The sequence below is a fragment of the Anabas testudineus genome, chromosome 7, assembly GCF_900324465.2.
Source record: "Anabas testudineus chromosome 7, fAnaTes1.2, whole genome shotgun sequence".
Taxonomy (NCBI): Eukaryota; Metazoa; Chordata; class Actinopteri; order Anabantiformes; family Anabantidae; genus Anabas; species Anabas testudineus.
Genome location: NC_046616.1, coordinates 14341710 through 14362646, shown reverse-complemented (window position 1 = coordinate 14362646; position 20937 = coordinate 14341710). Strand labels below are relative to the sequence as shown.

Here is a 20937-nt window from a genome sequence, read left to right as displayed (position 1 = left end):
CCTTCACACACAAGAATTGGGTGGCAGACAGACAGACAACATGAAAATATAATGCCTCTGCACTGTAGCAGGAAGTGGTTTGCAGACTGGTTTTGTATAACTCTTAATAGGGAATCCCGCACCCCTCCCCATGCCATACTTCTAAAGGGCCAAATTATGTTCCTGTGTGCTGCATGTAAGTGAAAGCTTACGTTATATTCAGAGACATTCACATTATGTGTTGCTGTTATACTGTACCCTGTTAGAGGGGTCATACAAATATCAGGCATTTCTTAAATACATCAAGTATGGGTTCACCAACTGTGATCAATGTTATCAATATGGCTACACAAGTACCCATATTATGTCTAAGTAATTGTTTGTCACTTTCTGAGTGGTCAACATTATCTCAGTCTGCACGTGAGTCAGGACAGGGCTTTAGTCCATATTTACTACGCTCACCATCTTAGTTTAGCATCTTTATGCATCAGCATACTATCATTAGAAACTTGGCAGTAAACACAGCAGAACTGAGACTGATGGAAATGCAGGTCAATTTGAAAGTATGTGGTGGTAAATCACAGTGTTAAACGACAAACTGAAACCTTGATCTCGGTGATGGTGCGGTGGCATATTGCAATCCATGTTTTTCTTTTTTTTTTTATTTCGGCATAATTGAAACTCTTTGCACTCCTCACCCATTTAACTCCTCAACACAAGTCATCCACCTGCAGCTCCTGAGCGAGTTCGCTTCAGTAGCAATAAAGTGTTTTAACACTGCCTGAGGGCTATTGAGACAAACAGCAGAATAACAGCTGTACGCCAACACAAGACAGCGCACATACACACACACATACGCGAGAGAGACACACTAGGCCTTATGGCAAGACTGGTAGCAACACGGAGGAGTTTGTACCAGGGAGCGCTGCGTCTGTTGGGTATGCACCATTGCCCCTCAGAGTGGGTGCCAAATCCCTGCTCTCTCTAATGACCGCCATCTTTCAATGTCCTCACATGCCTTGCGAGCTTGACGTACCTCCCACCTCCACACAGACACACATATACACAGATGCTCCTAAAGGGCTGAAGTTGAAATCATCTACCACAAGAACTTATCTACCCTAAAACAATCCTTTTATGAGGCAAAAGCAACTTTTTTTTTCTTTCAAAACTTAAGAAGGGAGTGAAGGAAGTAGCCTCGTTGCCATTTCCGCTCCACTTTTTCTTTCATACAGCCATAATTCACTTCACCAAAACCATAATAGCACCAAGAGCAGGTCTAATCTGTTCACATGAAGCTGATAAATAGTCCACAGTCTATCTGTAGTTGCATGCATTCAATTGGCTTCAGCAGAGTGCTGGAAAACATTTTTCATGCTCAGCAGCACATACAATGCAGCCTGCTGCTTCCCTATTCCACTCCATACATTCTCACAGCCTCAAATTGATTTTAGCAGCAGCCAACGTGAAAGTGCAAGGAGAGAGCAAAACATTGTGGTGGGTATATAAAAGCAATATTCATCCTTGGAGGAGGAGATTTATTATTAAAGTCACACTGTTTTTGTACAGCTATTTAGTTTGCATTTGTTTTGAAATGTTCACACACAGTGGATAAGAACAGCTTTGTAAACTGCAAACATTCATCAGTAGACACTATGAAGCTGGGCTGCACAGGTGAATAGAATGGACAATTTGAAACATACAGTCTAAACTAAAAATTATATATTGTTCAGAAAGGAAAACTTTAAAGAAGAATAACAACTAGCTAAAAACTATTGCACGACCACCAAGTTCAAACTCATTTTGCCAGAACAGACTCTTCAAGAAGGCCCAGGCTCAAGGTAAAGTAAACTTAAGCCTAAGCACTGTAGTCCATGTTGATGTAATAACACTGATTGTGATCTTGAAAAATCTTTACATGGTGGGAGCTTTGTGACTATTGGCGACAACTTGTTCTCTGCCTCAGTAGACCCATATGAAGTACAACCTCCTGTGCTGTATTATTATCAGTTAGAGTGTGTGTATGCATTGCTTCATGCCCTAAATCTCTACTAGTAATGAGGTCATCACTGTTAATTCAACAATTAAGTTGAATCAATCCCATTACAGTACATCTTTGTTTTGACTAAGAAATAAAGAAATTTGTATGCAGTTGAACAAAAGAATGAATCTCATTAAAAAAGCAAAAACTTCTGTCTGACTAAATGTGGACTTCTTACTGTCCACACAGCATCTTATTGCACATGCCAACAACTCCATTCAATCAATATGGCTCAACACTGATCCATATTGGTCCTCTGTCCAAGTAATTGTTTGTCACTTTTCAGTGCTCAGCATTATCTCAGTCATCTGCACATTAGTCAGCACAAGGCTTTAGCCAATAAATGCATTCCATGGCATCTAAAGGGGGCACAAACTCAAATAAATATATACCGAGGAAGAAAAGCTTTTGAAGTGTGTATTGAGCAAGATGCTATTTCCTGATTGACAACAAAAGGGTAGCTAAAGGGCATTTATGTGCACTGAGGTGTGGTTTCACATGGCTGTAAATGCATCAATGTATTCCACCACACTGTGTTAGCAAGTGTGTGTTTGTGTGAGATGTGTGAGAGCACATGCAGGTGAAGGTCATCAAGAGGAGGCGCTGTCTTTTTTGGCAAAGCTTTCGCTGTCTGTGAGAAGTGCAAATGGGGTGCAGTGCAGAGCTGCATAAAATACGGTGAGACTGGATGTGTTTATGCGTGAGTGTGTATTGTGGAGGAGTTGATGTACTGTAGACACAGATGGGGTGACTTGGGACACACTGAGGCGGCCCAAGAGTACAGCTAATTTAAGACATTGTGCTGGGCCAGCGGAACAGTTTTTTTGTGGGTGTTGGCATCAGCATGTGGTCCAAACACTGGAGTGTCCCAAGATCCCCTCCCATGTATTCTTTAGTGCCATAGCTGCTTCCCATCCATTATTAAAACAGATGAATTGAGGGAGAGGAGGAAAGACTTAGAGAGGAAGTCTGAGAGGGAGGAGGAGAAGAAAAATGGAGAGGAAAAATAAGAGAGGCACAAGGACACACAAACACATGGGTAAAAATGTCGATAGAGGGACGAGTTGACAGAAAGGTTAAGTATAATAAAAACAGAAAGAATAAAGGAAGTGGGATATTTCATGGCCAACTCTGAGCATAAGGTATAAACCAGAATGATCTAAACAAGCTGAGGCTTAGGACATGTCGTATAAGGAGAAATGTGTGATTGATGGAGTAGCTGTAATGGGCTCGATGTCCTTTCTCATATTCAGTGTATTACTTTATAAGAACCTGCCTTACCTACAGCACACAGGGTGGGCCCAATCAGCTGGCAGAATGATTGATGCGGACAACAACAAGTCACAGACGGTCCTTCACACAATGCCGCACACGTTAATGTGCTTAACAGTACTGGTCCCGCCTCTTCACCAAGTTGGGTAATGTTTACTGTCTGCATGTAATCGAGTTTGGAGCAAACCAGGTGAGCAATCTGTCATAATTACAGACACACCTAAAAGTGAGAGTGTGTGTGTGTCCATTAATGTCCGGTGTAGCCACGGTGAGATGCTCTTTATCTGCAGGCCAACAGAGGCAGAGCCAGCAGCCGATGACAGATGACAGTGGATATTTATCTTCAGTATTCACATTCATCATCCTAACAGCACAGAGCACGAGGTGTTTCACAGTATGCAAACAATGTGTGTGTGTGTGTGTGTGTGTGTGTGTGTGTGTGTCTTCTGTGAGAACTGGGCAGAAAAATCCACTTCCTTGCAAACACAAATTAACTACTAAATCACACTTTTTACACTGGCAAATGAACTTCGAGAGATTGGGGATAAATCAAAGAGGTAAACTGCACAACAAGTCATGAAAAGACTCTTGATTTTCTGAGCCCACAAACCCAGTGTCAGCAGTTGTGCTCTTTAAGAATTTAAGTTCTTTAATCCAGTAGCAAAGGGCCTCGCTCCCTGCTCCTGAGCTCTCTAAAGCAAAGGCAGGGTGTTTGATTCACATTGGCTCTTTCTCTCTATGCCTTTCTCACCTACAAAGCACTAATTACAGTATGAGTGAGTGGCTGTGTTGGCTAAAGCTGGCCTGCTAGGACATGAAAGGATATCAGCACATGCTGCATTCTTGCCTGCTAACGCTGTAATTAACTCGGTGACACGGTATCCCCCTCACCCCCCTACCCGCACGTGCTCCTCTTTCTCTTCCGTCTTCCCTCCATGAGCACTGGAGGAATCAAATTTAGCGAGATCATGCTTTGGTCAATGAGAACAAGAGACGGAGGAAGAGGGCATCAGTAGAAGAGATGGGAGGATGCGGGGAGGTTATGGAAAGAGTGGGGTGTCATCAGTACACACCCCTTCACACCCCCTTCCCTCACCTCATCGCCGGCCGTGCTGAACCAAACCTGACAGCTATTCAATTTTCCCAAAGCTAAATCTAATCTGCAGCCGTCTCCCCCTCGCTGACACACTGTTACACCGGAACGCCTCAGCCATCACCCACCCTTGGCAGCAGATTGGCACCATCACACATACTTCCCGATCCCCTTTGACACACACACACACACACACACTCACACACACAAATGTACCAAGCTGTTTGTGAGGCAAGAAAGGCAAATAGAGAGTAAAAGTTTTAAAAAATAAAAAGGAAACAATTCTTTACATTGACTATATGTCTATAAGATTTTCTGTCTCCTCACGATATTGTCTAGAAAACATATGCAAGAATGTAATTCTGGTAAAGAAATACAGTTTTTCCTAAATGTATTTAATATTATAATTGTTTTATACATTTCTTTAAAAATGTAACTATTTGCTGTTTTATTACTATGTGTAATGTGTCGGTAATTTAATAATGTTAGGTCTTCTTAATCATGCCCAGGTACTTAAAATTCACACATTTGCCAAAGCAATATTGCAGACATGTTCTTGTTATATTGAGTATTGAGGGGCCTCACTCAGTAGTTACACTACTGTACATAGATTCATATATGTGAACAAGATAAACAATAATCAGTTCATGAAAATAACTTGGCTAACATCCTGTAAAGAAAACATTTTCTAGCCAATCTCTGTAACTGCTAAATGCTAAATAAAAAAGGATTGCTTAATTAAATCACTTTTCATCATTAAAGTTAAAGTGCTGTTTAATATGAGTGAGTAAAAAAAAAACAACTCAGTTTTGCACACAGACTCATTTTTCCACTGTTGTCTTCCAAATATGCAATTAAGTTTAAATGAATGTAAAGAACTGAAATGCATAATCTGTTCCACTTCAAAATTAGGCAATTAGTCATGCTCTTAAATCTGGTTAGTGTGACTAAAATACATATTCAGAACAAATATAGATCATTTATCCCGAACAGACAAACATGGAACTGTCTTCTGTAGAAATATTTAATTATGATTCTGTGGAGCAAGTCTGCTAGAAAGGTCTCCAAGATGAAAACACATTTGTGTGGAAATCACTTATCTCATTTTTACACACACATATACATAACTTTAAAAAATGTGTATCTATATATTCTGACTTTGCTACACTTTAGTGGATACAGGCTCTTTCAAATCATTTATTAGTACATGTTTTCTAGCAAAAGCTAATGACTGGACCTAACATTAGGTAGTTCCATGTTCCTCTTTTCTATCTACTTCTTACCACGCTCTACAAACCTGGCAGGTGCACGCTGTGTGTTTCTCTGTAAGCCTTTTTCCTCTTCAGCTCACTGGACGGCTACAATATACAATGTTCATCTACGGTTTCTTTTTGAAGGAGCAGTCCACTCTGTCTTCTTTTGCTCGTTCTTTAGGAATACTGTCATTAGACATGTCATTGGCTTGCTGCACTAAGCTTTCTCTGTGGAACCACTCTGAGACTGTACATGCGTACCCTTCCAGACACACACTTCTTTCTCACCAAGGCAAACCAATTCCAACATACTCTTGTCACACATCATTACTCCTTCCTATCATCCCCTGCACTTTTGCTCTGTATATGCGCCTCTGAGTGTGAGAAAGATGGCGTGTATGTGTGATTGAGCACGCTTTAAGTAGGAATGCTAACTTTACACACATACTGCAATGGATAACTTTCAGAAAGTCACAGTGGTGGCCCCAGAGAACGATCATTTGTCTTGTATCTTCCATTACCAAGAGGCCTGACGTTATTCCAGCGTGGCATAATGTCCCACTACTCTCAGATTCCAGAAAGCCATAACATCAGTGAGGTGAAAACTAGTCCAGCTAACAGCACACAAAGAAAAAGCCATCACAGACAGGCTGGCTCATATAGACAGGTTGCTCAATGATACATGAAATTAAAGATTTCAGTGGAATAACAGTGAAGAGGGTAAAACACACAGAGCTAATTCTGACAGTGGGGGCATTTAACATGTCTCAAACAGAATCCTTCTGCACTTTATATGAGTGTGAAACACAACAAAGTTATTAGTAATAATGTTTTTTTTTTATTCTCAGTCAATCACATTATGTTTATCCCAATAAATGTGAAACTATTTTTAGAATAAATGTGATCTGAACAGCATTTTTTTGAGGTTTCTTCTTCTGCATGAACACATAAGGCCAATCACACACAAGCACACACACACACACACACACACACACACACACACACACACACACACACACACACACACACACATATGCCCTAACTGGAATAACCTTGAAACAAGAGCTGTTCCTGATGTATATAGGAAGCGGGTTGTGGCGTGGGAAGGGAGGGCTGATCAGGACAGGAGAGGAAAGAGGAGAAGAGGGGGGGTTGTATGAAAGGCTAGATGTAGTTAAAAAAAATAAAAGAAAACATATACAAATAAGAAAAATAAGATTTAAATTTTGTCTCTGGAAACTGAAGCAAACATTCGGCTTATTTGAACAAAAAATATTATTTTCAATAACATTAAGAAGGATTAGTGTTCTTTCTGTACCATTGGTCCTTCTGCAAATGATCCTGTTTTCTACATTGCAGTAATGCAATGCAATAATTCCACTGACTATTTCAACTAATTCTTCAACTCATTCTTAATCATCTACTGTATACGAATTATTTGTTAAACCATTATAAGTTATAAATATTTTTGCTGCTATTGTATTCGGATTAGGTCTGTCACTCAATTTAAAAATAATGAAGTAATTCATGGAATGGTTTTGGTACTCATTTTATGATGAACCACTGTTTTAGCACATTTTAAAAATGTCTCTTAATAAAAATGATGCCAAGTCAAAATCAAAAGAAGTATTTTTGTAGTATTTTACCTTATAAAACTCCTTATATGTATTTTATAAAACAAATTATTCGACTTTGTGGGGAAATCCCTGTTCATTTAAAGAAGTCTTGTTGTAGATAGCTGGTGTGATTGAAGTTTTACCTATAGTGTGTTTGTATGTGACTCTTGCACAGATATGGCTATTACCAAGGGAGTTTTGTTACACTAAGGTCAGAGAGATAACTGAAGAGAAACTGAGTCCATCTGTTCCCAGCCCGAGGGAAACACACACAAACCCTGTTTTTTTCTCTTCAGTATCATCCTCCTCTCTGTGTATCACAGTGTACATCCCACATTCTCTCTGCCTATTTAAAAGCATATGTACCCTCAGGGGAACTGTGGTCCCTCCTCAGCATTACTGGACAGGAGTTACTAGACTGTTCCAGACACGCAATAAAGCACAAAATGCAGGACACGGCGAGTGTGCATTTCTCCATCCTGCACACTGAATGATAGCGGTGAGATCCAGCAAGTGGGCACAGTGAAGAACACTACAAACATACCAGTTTGGTGTGAAAAGATGCACTTTTCCCACAAGAGGTCTCCAGTCTTTTCTTTGCTCAATTAACCCTCCGGCCTTCATTTGCATTTCATAAAGAGGCCGTCACTCTGTGGGAGGGTTATCTTCTTTTTTGGAGGCAGAAAAAGATGAGAAGAGGGAACACTTTTTATCCTGTCAAAAAGATAACACCATTCCTCTGACTTATCAGCAGCTGCTGAAATCCATGCTATAGGTCCATGTGTGTCTGTGTGACTGTGCATGTGAATGTGCACAGTTTGGAGTGCATGCACATACTTGCAGGAATAAGTCTATGTGTGTGTGTGTGTGTGTGTGTGTGTGTGTGTGAGGGGGAACTCGAGTATAAGGTACATGCGTAAGTGACACAGTCAGATCCTAGTTGTGCATAACACTGGCTCCCTGGTGTTTGACACCTTACAACAATCACCACAGTGGGTCTCTGCATCCACCAGAGATTTGAACCGCTGGCCCCAAGCATAACATTGTGTCTACACACCCGCTGAGAGGTTAGCTTCAGCTTGGCCCTTTATCCGTGGGCTATCCATTAGCCATTTTAACTCACGCTTCATCAACTGACCCTCCATTAGAAAAATTTGCATTCCATCACACTCGAATCTTGCATTAATGCCACGAAGCGAAGTGAAACAGGGATGGGAACTGACTGCAGAGAGGTGCAAAAAGAGCTATGCAGATATTACAAGAATGAGGTACGTTTAGTGGCTTAGTAAAAAGAAAAAAGGGACTTTCTGGAGAGTATACTAGATCTGTGAGTGCCTGTGTGTGAATTCATCTGCCAGAGTGCTTGAGAACTGGGCACACATTTAACATGAACATGTTCTGAATAAGCTTTTAAATCTGTGCCTATCAAGTCGACATGCATTACCAATTCTCAAGTGGCTAAAAAGCACAGGTCGTGCAGTTTAAGAGATTAAGAGTGACATTTCTCTCAACCCAAAAATGACTTGAAAGCAGTAATTTCCACTCATACGCTGGTCTTGGATGTTCACATAGAAATTCTCCCAAAACATATATTTAAGCTTATAAATAAACGGTTACTGCGCCCACAGTATCAGATAATTTCACAAAATACCTGAAAACCAGTGTGTGTCTGGGTGTACACGCTGGGGTGGTGTAAGTGTTTAAAGAAAATGCATTTCAAGGACAGCAGAACTCCGGTTAAAACCAAAACAGCATACCATCTTATTTTTTACACTATGCTTTGCATCATGTGTGCAGGAAAACTCGGGTTCAGTCATCCGAACAAACACAGAAGTGTACTGCAGTTCCAGGGTGTACTTTCAACTGACACTTGAAGCTCACCTTCTGCAGCAGCTGGGAGCCAGAGTATTTTGCCGAGATGGACTTCATCTCCCCACCAAATGCTGAAGCCCACAGCTTCACCCTGCAGAGAAGCACAGTGCACACACACGAGCACAAAGTCAGTTCATTAAAATGTGAACAGAAAAACTACAATCTAACGTAATTGACATGCCAACTTCAACCGCCCCCACCCCCCCTCCCCCCTGACTGTCTGCTTTCTGGCTGATTTTAATTTATTTTATTTTTTCTCCAAACCTAATGACAAGACATTTGTAAAAGAATTAAACAGTTGTGTTCCCCGCTCAAGGAGAGGCTGCAGTACGTTTTTAATTGGTATGTAAACTACCACAGCTGGAATATTTGTAATCATGTTCTGCTTGGCAACTTGGAGAAATCCAGCGATGCGCGCACCTTTGCTGAAAGACATCTACTTACACGGACGGAGGGATGCTTTGGTGGGTGCCTCCCACCTCGGTGACCCTGATGATTAGAGTTGAGAAAAGTAATAGCAGACACGCACACCACGCACTGGAAACCACACAGCTCCGATCCACCTGCATCTTGGGCAAAAAAAAATACCCTCCCTACGCGCACAGTGCGAGTTTTTTGGTATTACGCTGCCACTGTGGATTATTGTCCTCCGGCAGGGAATCCAACAACGGGTCGTTTCTTTTTTTTTTTTTTTAAATGAGAAGATCAAAAGTCACCTATGCTGACTGACTAAATCATTCATGACATTGTTTGGTGGTGGTGCGGGACGCGGATGAGCAATGCGCATCGGCAAACAGCAGGATCCTCAAGCTGTGGAAGTTATCCAAAGTGGTGCGGCGTGGCCCCGCTGCCCGGTGCAGTGCACACGGCTGTGCAGCACGGCGGATAGTCGAGCTCGACTCCTCCGGCAGGGGAAAGTCCGCTTAGTCGCTTTGTTCAACCGACCTCACCCACTGAGATCAGAGTGGAGGTTCAGAGGGAACCGGAGAGATCATCAAACGATGCAGCGCACAAGAGCACGCCTACTCCTCTTTGAGTGAAGCGAATAGCCTCCTCTCTCTCTCCCTCTCTCTCTCTGTGGCTCTCTCTCTCTTTCACACACACACACACACACACACTTTCTCTCCTCGTTCCCCTCAGAATCTAAGTGGAGGCTACCACGGATGCTGTTATTGTTGTAGTTGAATTATGCCATAATTTTGACCTGCCTCTCTTTCTCTCCCTCATCTGGCCCCCTTTCATTGGTTATAGCCTTTAGCTTTCATGTCAGATCAAGTCATTCACTGTGTGCCCGGTTCACTGAAGCAGGATTTTGCTGCCAAAGTGCTGATGCAAGACAGAGAGGGAGAAGAGGAAAGAAAGTGTGTGGGAAAAAAAAGAGAGACACACATAAGGTGAAGTGAGGCTGTTCAATCTCTCCTCTGCAAGGACCAGAAGATAAGTCAGTTATGCTGAATAGAAGCATGTCAATTAAATGCAATTTGCGGCAGTGATGTGGCACTGGCAGTGTGTGGGCATATGGGCTGTGAAAGAGAAGGAGAGCCCCCAGGCGACAGACCCCATGTGACGGATCGCGTTTCACACAGAGCTGGAAGGATCCTGGCAAAGCACTTGAAGTGGATCAACACTGACTGAATAGCCTATCTCTAGCACTGCAGAGGGGCCGCCCTGGTGAGTGCAGGCCTACCCTTTTCACACTGCAAGACTCACCTTTGACTCAATGTGGGTCAAACATCAGGGCGGAAACAGCTGGTCTGGGTTGGACAGCCCCACAACACAACCACAGACCTGTCACAACAGCCTTTTAACCAAATGCAGACAGAGGCTAACGTCACATTCAGCCGGCTTACGTGCTTTTTATTGTAACGTTCTTGTGCCGAGTCAAAGTCAGCAAATTAAGATTATAAAAGTAAATATTATTGGAGGCACTGGTGCCAAGCCTCAAGTAGCTGTATTGGCATACGTAAGATTAAAATTCATTTGGGTGCGGCAGACAATGCAAATCAACATTTTTTAATTACCGTATTTCTGTATAATAGTTATAGCTCTTATGTTTACAGTTTTCCCTTACGGTACCAAGTACTTTCATGCCACTGGAACAGCTCCCGGGTTTTCAAGGCAACAGGCATGGACTCCTGTAATGACACTATAATGAAGTCTGGCTGGCCTGGAACCATCCACCATGCAGTATGGAGACAATGATGCAAATTCAGTCACAAGGGGCAAATGGCTGAGCTGAAGTTTATATTATAAAACCAAGTGATAACTGTTAATTGGTGCACGTTTCTATTCAATGCTTACAGCAAAATGGTCTCTACAGCTAGTCAAAGGAGAAATTGGCCACTTTACTACCAACAATATGTACATCACTTTAGCACAATGCATGTGTTATTTACTTTTGGCCTGTTAGCAAAGCTGTTTCAGAACTCAAAAGACATGCAGGTTTAACCGCGTGACTCTACATTGAGTGCACATCAGATTGGGCAGTGAGTGTATATAGCTCTTAAGATAATACATTTACCTTTAAATGTTGCTCTATTCCTAAGTTTTCTTTTTTTCTGTGCTGTATCATCCCAATAACACCTCAATGGAACTCATACACCATCCCATTAATCTTTCATGATTTCTAATCTGTTAGTAGCTAAAAGCTAATACAACAAATTGTTTACAGAGACCTCTTTTCAAAATGCTCTCTAATTACAGCATGTGACCCAGGTACATGTGGATCTAAGCAGCCAACTACCAAAAATAGGCCTGGAGTACTAACGGTTAATATAGTTAAAGACAAGAAAGTCCAGCACACACACACAAGACTCACATCAGTGGAAAATAACAAAGACTGAATCCTGTTTTCCATCTTCACACAACCCCCTCCTGTTTCTCCTCTAACCCTAAATTTCCTCCATTCTGAAATGTGTAATCACACCTGATTTTGGAGAGCACAGTGTACCTCAGCTGGTGGTAACTGGGCTGGAGCTGGTATTACAGCGAAGGAAAAAAAAACATCCTGACATCTCTAATGGTGCACTTCCTTATCCGTTCAGCAATGATAGCTTTCAGTTGCCCCAGTGCCTCTCCCATTAAAAACATAAAGGGCTGTGTTTTTTTTTGTTCGTGGATTTTTTCTGAAGTCATCCTGTTGTGTGTTTTAGGTCAATGTCCTGTTGTATCACCAAACTTTTTTAGCTGACGTACAGACTGGCTAATTTTTACTGGCCACCCACTTCTTGGTAGAGCAAACTGAAAAATTGTGTGTTGTCTTTGTCAGTCGAAGTGGCTCTAATCCACATCCTCAAAATAATTTTCTTCCAGATGTGCTAATCCAATTATTCCAAGGGTTCGCATACTTTTTCCATTCGCACTATGAGGTTTTTATGGTGGTTCTCAATAAAGAAATCAAAGATTAGATTTTTGTGTTATTACTTTAGGCCCATTATATTTGTTAATAGTCTTGAAGCACAGTTTTCATTCTAGGACAAATTAGTGCAGAAAACCATGACATTTCAAATGGTTCACATACTTTTTTTGAGACTTCACAATGCCTTTGATTTGTAATTTAAGAATAATGTCCTTCAAGTGAAGATGAAAATTTCTCAAACATCTCAAAAGCAATTTTATAAAAACTACATACATGGGATTGGGACCAGTGTGAACACATTTTCACTGTGGCTTTAGTTCAACTATTCTGTGTCTCTAGCAGCTCATTAGCACCAAGGTCAGTTCCGCAGAGGATTCAGCGTTGGTATGAATGAACTGAATATGCTGATATTGCAGCAATCTTCACTTTAAGCAAATACTTCCCCTTTTATAATATTCTTTAAATCTGCAGTTTTTCTCTTGAATGCTGTCAGCAGCATTTTACCATCTTCACAGTACAGTACATTGTGCAACAAGTGTTGTTTTAGCACCACAGTATGAGTGTGAAAGGTATTATGGGTACCATGGTGATAACAATGAGGGCATGTTGGACAATTACAACGCCAATAAAGTTGATCAAACTAAACTGTATCATAACCTGATGACTGCCTCTGTTCCACTGTGCAGAACTCTACATAAAAGAGAAACACTAAAATGTAAAATGAGAGGTCAAATTCAGGCACTTTCTCTCTCCTTTATGTGTTAAATCATGCCACAATTATATTTTATTCTCAAAATCAAAGTATCTATATGCAAGCTGTGTTGTTGGAGGCAATAGAGTGTGTCTGTGTGTGAGCATCAATGTTATCCGTATGGACAGTGAGGGATTCAGTCCCATTAGTGCCTGAGAATTTCAAAACACGCCATAAATAACTTTTTGTTACCAGGCTCAGAACTCACCTTGCTCCAGAAATACCTCCATTAATTCAATTAATAATGAGACACAAAAGACTTCGCTCCATCAGCACTGGCAGAGAAACAGACGACTGCATCTGATGAGACGGAACAAGTCTGCCTGTGGAATATGCAGCGTCATGGATCAAAATATCCACTGCATGCAAGATTCATGGGTTTGGAAAACAACGACAAAGTGCACCAATGATGAACAAAAGGGGGGTGGCCGGAGCTTGAGTGTGGGAGAGGTGAGCCTCCACCTGCTGTGTGATTTGTGAGATCAGGACAGGGACAATTAATGATTACTGGGCTTCCATCCCAGGAAACTATATGCTTAAATGAAATACTTGATCTCTAATGTTGCCAAAGGCTGGCAGTGCTTGTGCGAGTTCCCCTTCTGAACAGGAAGGTTAAACCAGATGGAAGTCGAATCTAGGCTTTTGGAAGAAATCATCTTGACTGTCAACAGACTTTACACGAGGTTGAATAGATGATTAAAAAGCTTATGCTCAGAAATTGCTCGGATTCTTAAGAGATTCCGTCGGTGCCGCTGAATTAGGCTGAAAGGTAGCCTCATTTTCCAGATGGGCATCTCTTCTTCAGGAAAATTGCTGCAGATGTTTAGATCCCATTTTAACACATTCAGAGAAAAAAAAGGTTTTTCCCTATGGGGTACCATTCAATCAAATTTAGGAAAGGAACATACTCTGTAGTATGAAAGATGAAAAATAGTTCCTGCACGCTAAATTTAGATTCATGCAAGAGTCTATCATTGCTAATGTTCCCACTTTTTTTCTTTCACCTGAGAATATCTGCATAGCTGGCCTAAGGCATAAGCAGAATACAGTTAGCATCTGCTTAGAGCCACAAAGCCTTCCAGAGCTAATGATAAGTATGAAGTCATCTATTCTGTTTTTAAATAATTAAGGCATCTAAATTAATGATGTTTATACTTTATGTTTGCACCTTAGTGAAGAGGTACCGTAGGGTCAAATTGGATTCTGTTTAGGAACCAAGTAACTTGGAAACGTTGACACTAACTTAGTGTAATGCAGTCTGCAAAACATCTTAATCACTTTCAGAAAGATGACAGAAATACATCTAAAATACTTGATACCCTTCAACAAACCCCATTCAACTTCTACTTACTAGAATTAGAACTATTAGAATTACATGTCACACCTTTAGGAAGACGTTTTCATCCATCTTCTCTGTATGTAGAAATACTTATTTAACAAATGTTTACAAGGCCAACACAGGAAGTAAGTAAGAGTAAAGACAAGTTTCAGTGTGTCACCCAGATGAGGCAGAGACTGTACCTGCATCATCTGGTTTCTTCTGATAAAGAGTCAGCATTGTAAGAAAGAAGCAGCTTGTTCTGCAAAAGAAAAGGGTGGCAAACGAAGAGGAAATTAGGGCTTCAGGCTTTCAGAAAGGACACTAAAGAATAATTTGTCACTGAAAGGGATGGATATTAGGTCCATAGATAGATTAGATAGATTGATCATAATTGCATTTAAAAGCAATTATTCACCAGGTATTTCCTTTGCCCTGTGACACAATCTGAACATTAAGCCATTTATGAAAGAAAAATGAGCTGATGGAAGGCTTAAAGTCCAAATAGCCAAGGGAACTGTGATACTGGTGACCCACTGTTCAGTAGACAAAGAAACCACAAAGAGAGGATATATAGACACAGACCATGACCTTCATACACAATGTAAAAGTGGTCATGTATACTGTAGTTTTCCACAGCCAAACTGTGTGGCAGCTACAAGAACCTCAATTAGCAAAGTAATTAGGTCATATATCAAAACAAAGAAGTGTCTGGGTGAGGAGGGACAGAGATGGCCAGGGATGAAATTTAAGAAGCAGAAGAGAAAGAAGGGATATCGTTTAATAAGGAAAGGAGGAAATTAGGACATACAGGGAGAAATAAAACAATCCAGTTGGAGAACACAGGTGAAAGGAAGACAAGCCCCTTTTACAACACCCATTCAAGACAGGTTTACTGCACCAATACGGTACCTCGTTGTTCTATATGTTCTCTAGATAACAGCGTGGGGGTCAATGTTGAGCCTACTTTAAGCTGCCACAAGAGGTACGATGTTCTGAAGAAGTTGGATCTGTGTGAGACACGTAAGTTGGCTTCACGAGCTGGAGAGGAGAGGTGCAGTTAGTGAGTTACTTTCTCCTAGAAGACTCTCTGCAGGAGAAAAAAGCACTTGTAACTTGATTTGAAGTCAACTAAAGTCGTCAGTCATTGTGTTCAGTATGTTAATGATAAAGTTATGTTCAGCTTCATTTGAGCAACATATGTAAGTGAGCTGACGTGACGCTACCATGAGGAACTGGGGACACTCGCAGGGGATCAACATGGAGGAGGCAAGAGTTATTGTTGTTTGTTTGTTGTTGTTTTGGTGACATGGCCCTATAGGTCATGTATTATTAGGCTTAACTAGATTCCAGTCTAACTCTAGCTCTAATGAAACTCTAGAGTCTTCCTTCCCCTCCTGCTTCTGCAGGAAATTACATTTCTGATCATATTTTATCTTGCTCATGTTGTACTTTATGTGCATCAACTGTGTTTGTTCAATGTTTTGTAAGCAATGTATATCATACATGTGTGTTATACGTCATGTTAAACAATGAGCATTAAACTGCATTTTACTAATACCAGGAGACCAGTACCTGTGTAAAATTAACACTGGAGTGCTTTTGGGGAGGCTTTTATAAGTTCAGTGTAAAGTCCTCTAAAAGAAGAGGCCACATTTCTCACGTATACAGCAGAGTTTCTGTATAAAAAGGGTTACTGAGAGGAGACAACAGAAAGCAATCTGCTTTTTGAAAAAAAAGGTGGTTAAGAAAAGCTGACCAGAAAAACAGAAAAGCAACTGGAGCACAGTACAACAAAGGCAGAAAAGGGTGAATCTTTGTTATATAATTTGGTGTTTAAGAGTGTATCTTGTTAGAAATCAGTGAGTGTCAATCAGCAAGGTTTTTCACACATCAAGCTTGTGAGCAAATGCATGAACCGGGGTGACTTCCTGGGCATCATGCTGTACACACCAGTAACCACATAGCATGTCTGGTAACATCTCAGCATTGTGACAGAAGTTCCATTTTTGTTCTCATTTAAAACTGCAATTAAAATCAGTGAAAGACAAATACACAGTATATACTAATCTGATGCATAATCAGTAATTGTTATGACTAATGATAACTAGTGATAACTAACACCAGAAAAAAAACAGCACTACATCAGGTCTGCCAACGCGCAGGAATGTCAGTGTGTTCCTCAATATAATATATTCATATGCAGAGATGCACGATCTATCTATCAATCCAGCAAGACTCTTTTCCCATTTCTGCACAGTCCTGTCTGTACTAGTGGTCTCATGGCGTCCAAAGCATATCATATCTTACATCCTACATGGTATCCTCACACTGGGGTTGTTCACATGTGCAAAGGAAGCCAAGTAAACAAAACAGAGAGAGAAAAGTGTGGTCTGTGCAGAAATGCACATATCTTCTTAAACAACAGTAATACTAAAAGCATTATGACAACATGCATAATTAAAGGCACTCCACCTAAAAATAGAAGACTGGGAAATAGATAATAGGAACAAGAGATGAGTGAGAAATGGAGAGAAAGACAGAAAGCAGGGACAGAGAGCTGAGCAATGTCCAACGACACGGATAAAAATAAAAAGATCCCCACTTGCCCCTGCAGGTGGTCTTCTTTCCCTTCAAGCTCGGAGCTTGAGGGTGCAGTGCCGTATGGTAGCTGTTCCTAGGAATGCATTCTTCTGGACAGAGATCTCAGATGTTGCTCCTGGAATCTGATGGAGTCTCTCTACCAGATTGGGAGTCACAGCCCCAGCTGTTTCCTCTGCTACCTGTAGCTTCTACATCTTTTCTAGCTCTTCTCTTAGCCCTTGGTATTTTTGAGCTTCTCATTTTCCTTCTTCCTGAAGTTGCCCTGACAAACGGGATCTGCTTCCATATCTGAATCCGGTGAGTCCTGGTGACGACAGCCTGTGGTAGCATCAGATGCAGCAATACATGATGTCCTAGACATACTCATAGTGGGATCTAGGTCATTCAGCCAATCTAATGTTGTGTACTGCCCAGCCTCCTGGTTTCCCCGTGCTTTTACTGCTGGGAAACACAGCACGTATGACGTGTACCTTGGAGTGACTGGACAACCTGTGCAACTTGATTGGGCTGCACTTGGTGGCCTGATGCCACCAGAAATGACACTAGCAAAACACAAAACAATCAGAAGAACAAGCCAAAAGTTTAAAGAGAGACTATTTGTCTGTGGTCACCACATGCAAAACAGTTCCCTTTTTGGTGATTGTCCTGCTTTTGCTTCTTCATTGTACCTGTTGTCATTTTCATTTGCACCTAAGCAGATGAAACTGATTCTCAATCACTTGTGCTTCCTAAATAGACAGACTGAGATCCCTGAAATGGAACTGACTTGGTGTTATACTGTAATGATTATTCCCCTATTTTTTTCCTTTAAATATATATAAATACAGTATATACACACACAGAGTAACACACCGTGTGGCTCGTGTGACTTATAAACAGCAAATTTCTTTTCCATCTTCAAACAAAGTGTGCGAAATGACTCAAGCAGCTGTCTGATTGCCTGAAAGAAAAGACTTGATGGGAGAGCTGGCTTCATTATGTGGAGAAATAACAGGCAGCCAGAGAAGACGACGACGATATTTGCATTATTTTGTGTAGCAGATTAAAAATGGCTCTAAAGTGCTCTACATTCCCAACATGTTCACAATTGATTTGCCCAAAGCGACCCATTCCATTTAACATTCCCCAGCCACTTCAATTAAAGAAAAAAAAAACACCTTGCTGTTACAAGTCCTCTCTCTACTGCTATTATTTTCAGTCTCTTATTTTCCTCCCTCCCATCATCAGCTTCTTTCAGATATGTAATCTCCTTTTTATCTTTTTCTCGTGTCTTACTGGCCGTGCCTCAGTGCACCTTATTAAAATGTATATTTTCAAATTATTCTTCAAAGGCGACTTGTTTGCACAGAGAATCAGAGCCATGCCCCATGTTACAGGAAATTACAGCGAGACCAAGCAGAACCAGATAGCCCACCTCTCTGTCGCAGGCGGCTTCCTTTGTGTTGGTTTAGCAACACCGTGTTACATGGCTGCAAATCACGTGACTAAATCCTGTGTACTTTCATTCTATCGCAATTCATTGTTTTTACAGACTCAAAAAGTGCAGGCCAAGCACTTGGAGAACAACCCTGTCTAAAAAGCAAACATTTATCTCTTGACCACTTAATCTGTACCCCAAAGTAATATACACATATTCGTCAAACAGCCAAGTACACATTTCACAAAACGTCTAAGCTCCTGTAAAGCAGCACATAGTGGAACTCTCATCCACCCTTGGACTGTTTATTTGTTTAAGCCCCATAGTGTAGGCTGTCTCGTTGTTGATAACCAACTCATTTGCAATGATAACATGCCCAAGAGGCTAAAATGAGGCCATTCACTGCAGCTGTGCTGATAGAGGATGAGGAGCTCAGAGGCTGTGATGGGTTTGACTGTAGTGTTCGAATTAATAGTCGACGCACCGAGTCCTAACACACATCAAAGTGCCCCATTGGGCCAAATCAATGATTCACAGTGCAGAATAATCCCAGGCAGTGAAAGGCTACTGAAGAGCTATTTACCCTGGTGGACACACCAAAACTGGGAGCATGAAAAGAAAAATGGAAGAAGAAAATAGTCTTGTCTTCTACAGTCCTATTTTAAACAGAGCGCTCCTGTCCAGCGCCCAGACAGCTGTGCAAAAAGTGCCTTAACAACAACAAGTATTCATAAAAAGTGCAACTTTACCCACATGCCACCCTTAGTGATCTTGCCATCTGTTGTGCTCCCAGAATGCAGAGAGCTTAGACAGTGGGACCGCACCACAATTTGACTGCAACAAAAGGGTTGTTCATAGCACCCCGTGGGCATGTGCTTTCTTGCTGGCAGCTTTACATATAAAACAGGCAGGCCTATCTGTCTCTGCACAGACTGCGGCCACAAAGTCTGTATCCCCAGCTTTGAGCACTCTGAGGATCCTCACTCTGGAGTTCTGCACAGGGAGAGATTAACAACAAACACAAAACATGACTCTTCTGTTCATGTCTCAGATAAGGAGGGAAATTATGGATCGCTGAGTCAAGTTTGGTCAAACAACAGTATCCAGTTTATTGCCAACTCAAAGAATCATTGCTCCTGTCACTCATAGTTGTTGAGGAATGTTATTTATTCACCACTTGAACATTTTTGTATATTATTTGTTCAAATTTATGCAAATGTATTTGTTTTTATGCTTTCTTGGCGAGCTACTGCTCTTCAATTTAATATTGAGTTTTAATAAATGACACAATGTCCATGCTACCATGGTACTCTGTGGCAAAAACTCAGTGCAGTTAATTTATGATGGTTACAACACATCCAGAGGTAGCCACAAAAAAACTCTGACACAAGCAAACACTGACATCTAGAGGATATTATATGAAATTACACCTACGGTTCCATGGCACAACAAAATAAAGAGCAACACTACATGTGGCTGCAAGGATCCAGGAATCAAACTTCAAATCCAGAGGTTCATGGACAACTACCCTACGATCTGAGAAACACAATCTTCAATTCTCTGTGTTTACTAGCAAAAATCTACTTTTTTTTTGGAAGCCAAGCTTTAAATAGAGGTACATTTTACATGTGTCTCATAATACAATATGTAGTTACAATCCTTTAATATCAACATCTAGTATCCAACATCAGAGCTAAACTTCCACTGCTACACAAACTCTTAACTTGACTATATTGAACATTGCATTAGTTTTTCCTCAGGCCCTACATTTTATGATTCAAAATCTACACTGTAACAAACCGCTGTAAGAAAAAACAGCCAAATTCCAACAGTACCACGAGTTATGTTAGAGTCAAAAGCAGAAAGGCCACATGAATACAAGATGCTGCTGTATTTTCTCAAGACATTGAGTCAACACTGGACTTTCTTTTTGAGCATTATCCATCTGAATCCTGTACTGTAGGAGCTAATCACACGGTAAGTTGAATTATATTTCATTTGTCTGCTGATGTTTACTTATTGACATTGTATTAGTTACTAAACAAACTGCAACTGATCAATAAGTTACTCAGTTAGTTTAACAGACTAATTTGCAGCACACATGTGGTGACTGGCCAGTGACTTAAAGCACATTTACTTTTTTATTATTGTTTTGGTTGGTACGGTAAGATCATATTTTTCTTTGGTCAATTTGCATCTCATGAAATGGAGATTTCTTTCTATAGCTTTGGTGTTTCTCCTAGACTTGGACATTTTGCATTGTTTGTACCTCACTTGTAAGTCACTTTGGAAAAAAACATCTGCCAAATGACTCAATGTAAATGTAAAGATATTTGGTTACCAAAAATACATTTGGTTCAAGT

General features: G+C 40.8%; 1 protein-coding gene across 1 annotated transcript in view; it reads right to left on the bottom strand.

Moving 5' to 3' along the window:
- cacna2d3a (calcium channel, voltage-dependent, alpha 2/delta subunit 3a) overlaps nt 1-10078 on the bottom strand; it is an 89259-nt gene extending 79181 nt beyond the window's left edge. Inside the window, exons 1-2 of the mRNA XM_026369071.1 lie at nt 9571-10078; nt 9136-9217 (exon numbers count right to left, since the gene is read on the bottom strand). Of these exons, the coding sequence (XP_026224856.1) occupies nt 9136-9217; nt 9571-9695 (207 nt within the window). The 5' untranslated portion in view covers nt 9696-10078. The remainder of the gene's footprint in view (nt 1-9135; nt 9218-9570) is intronic.
- Nucleotides 10079-20937: the final 10859 nt, after the last annotated feature.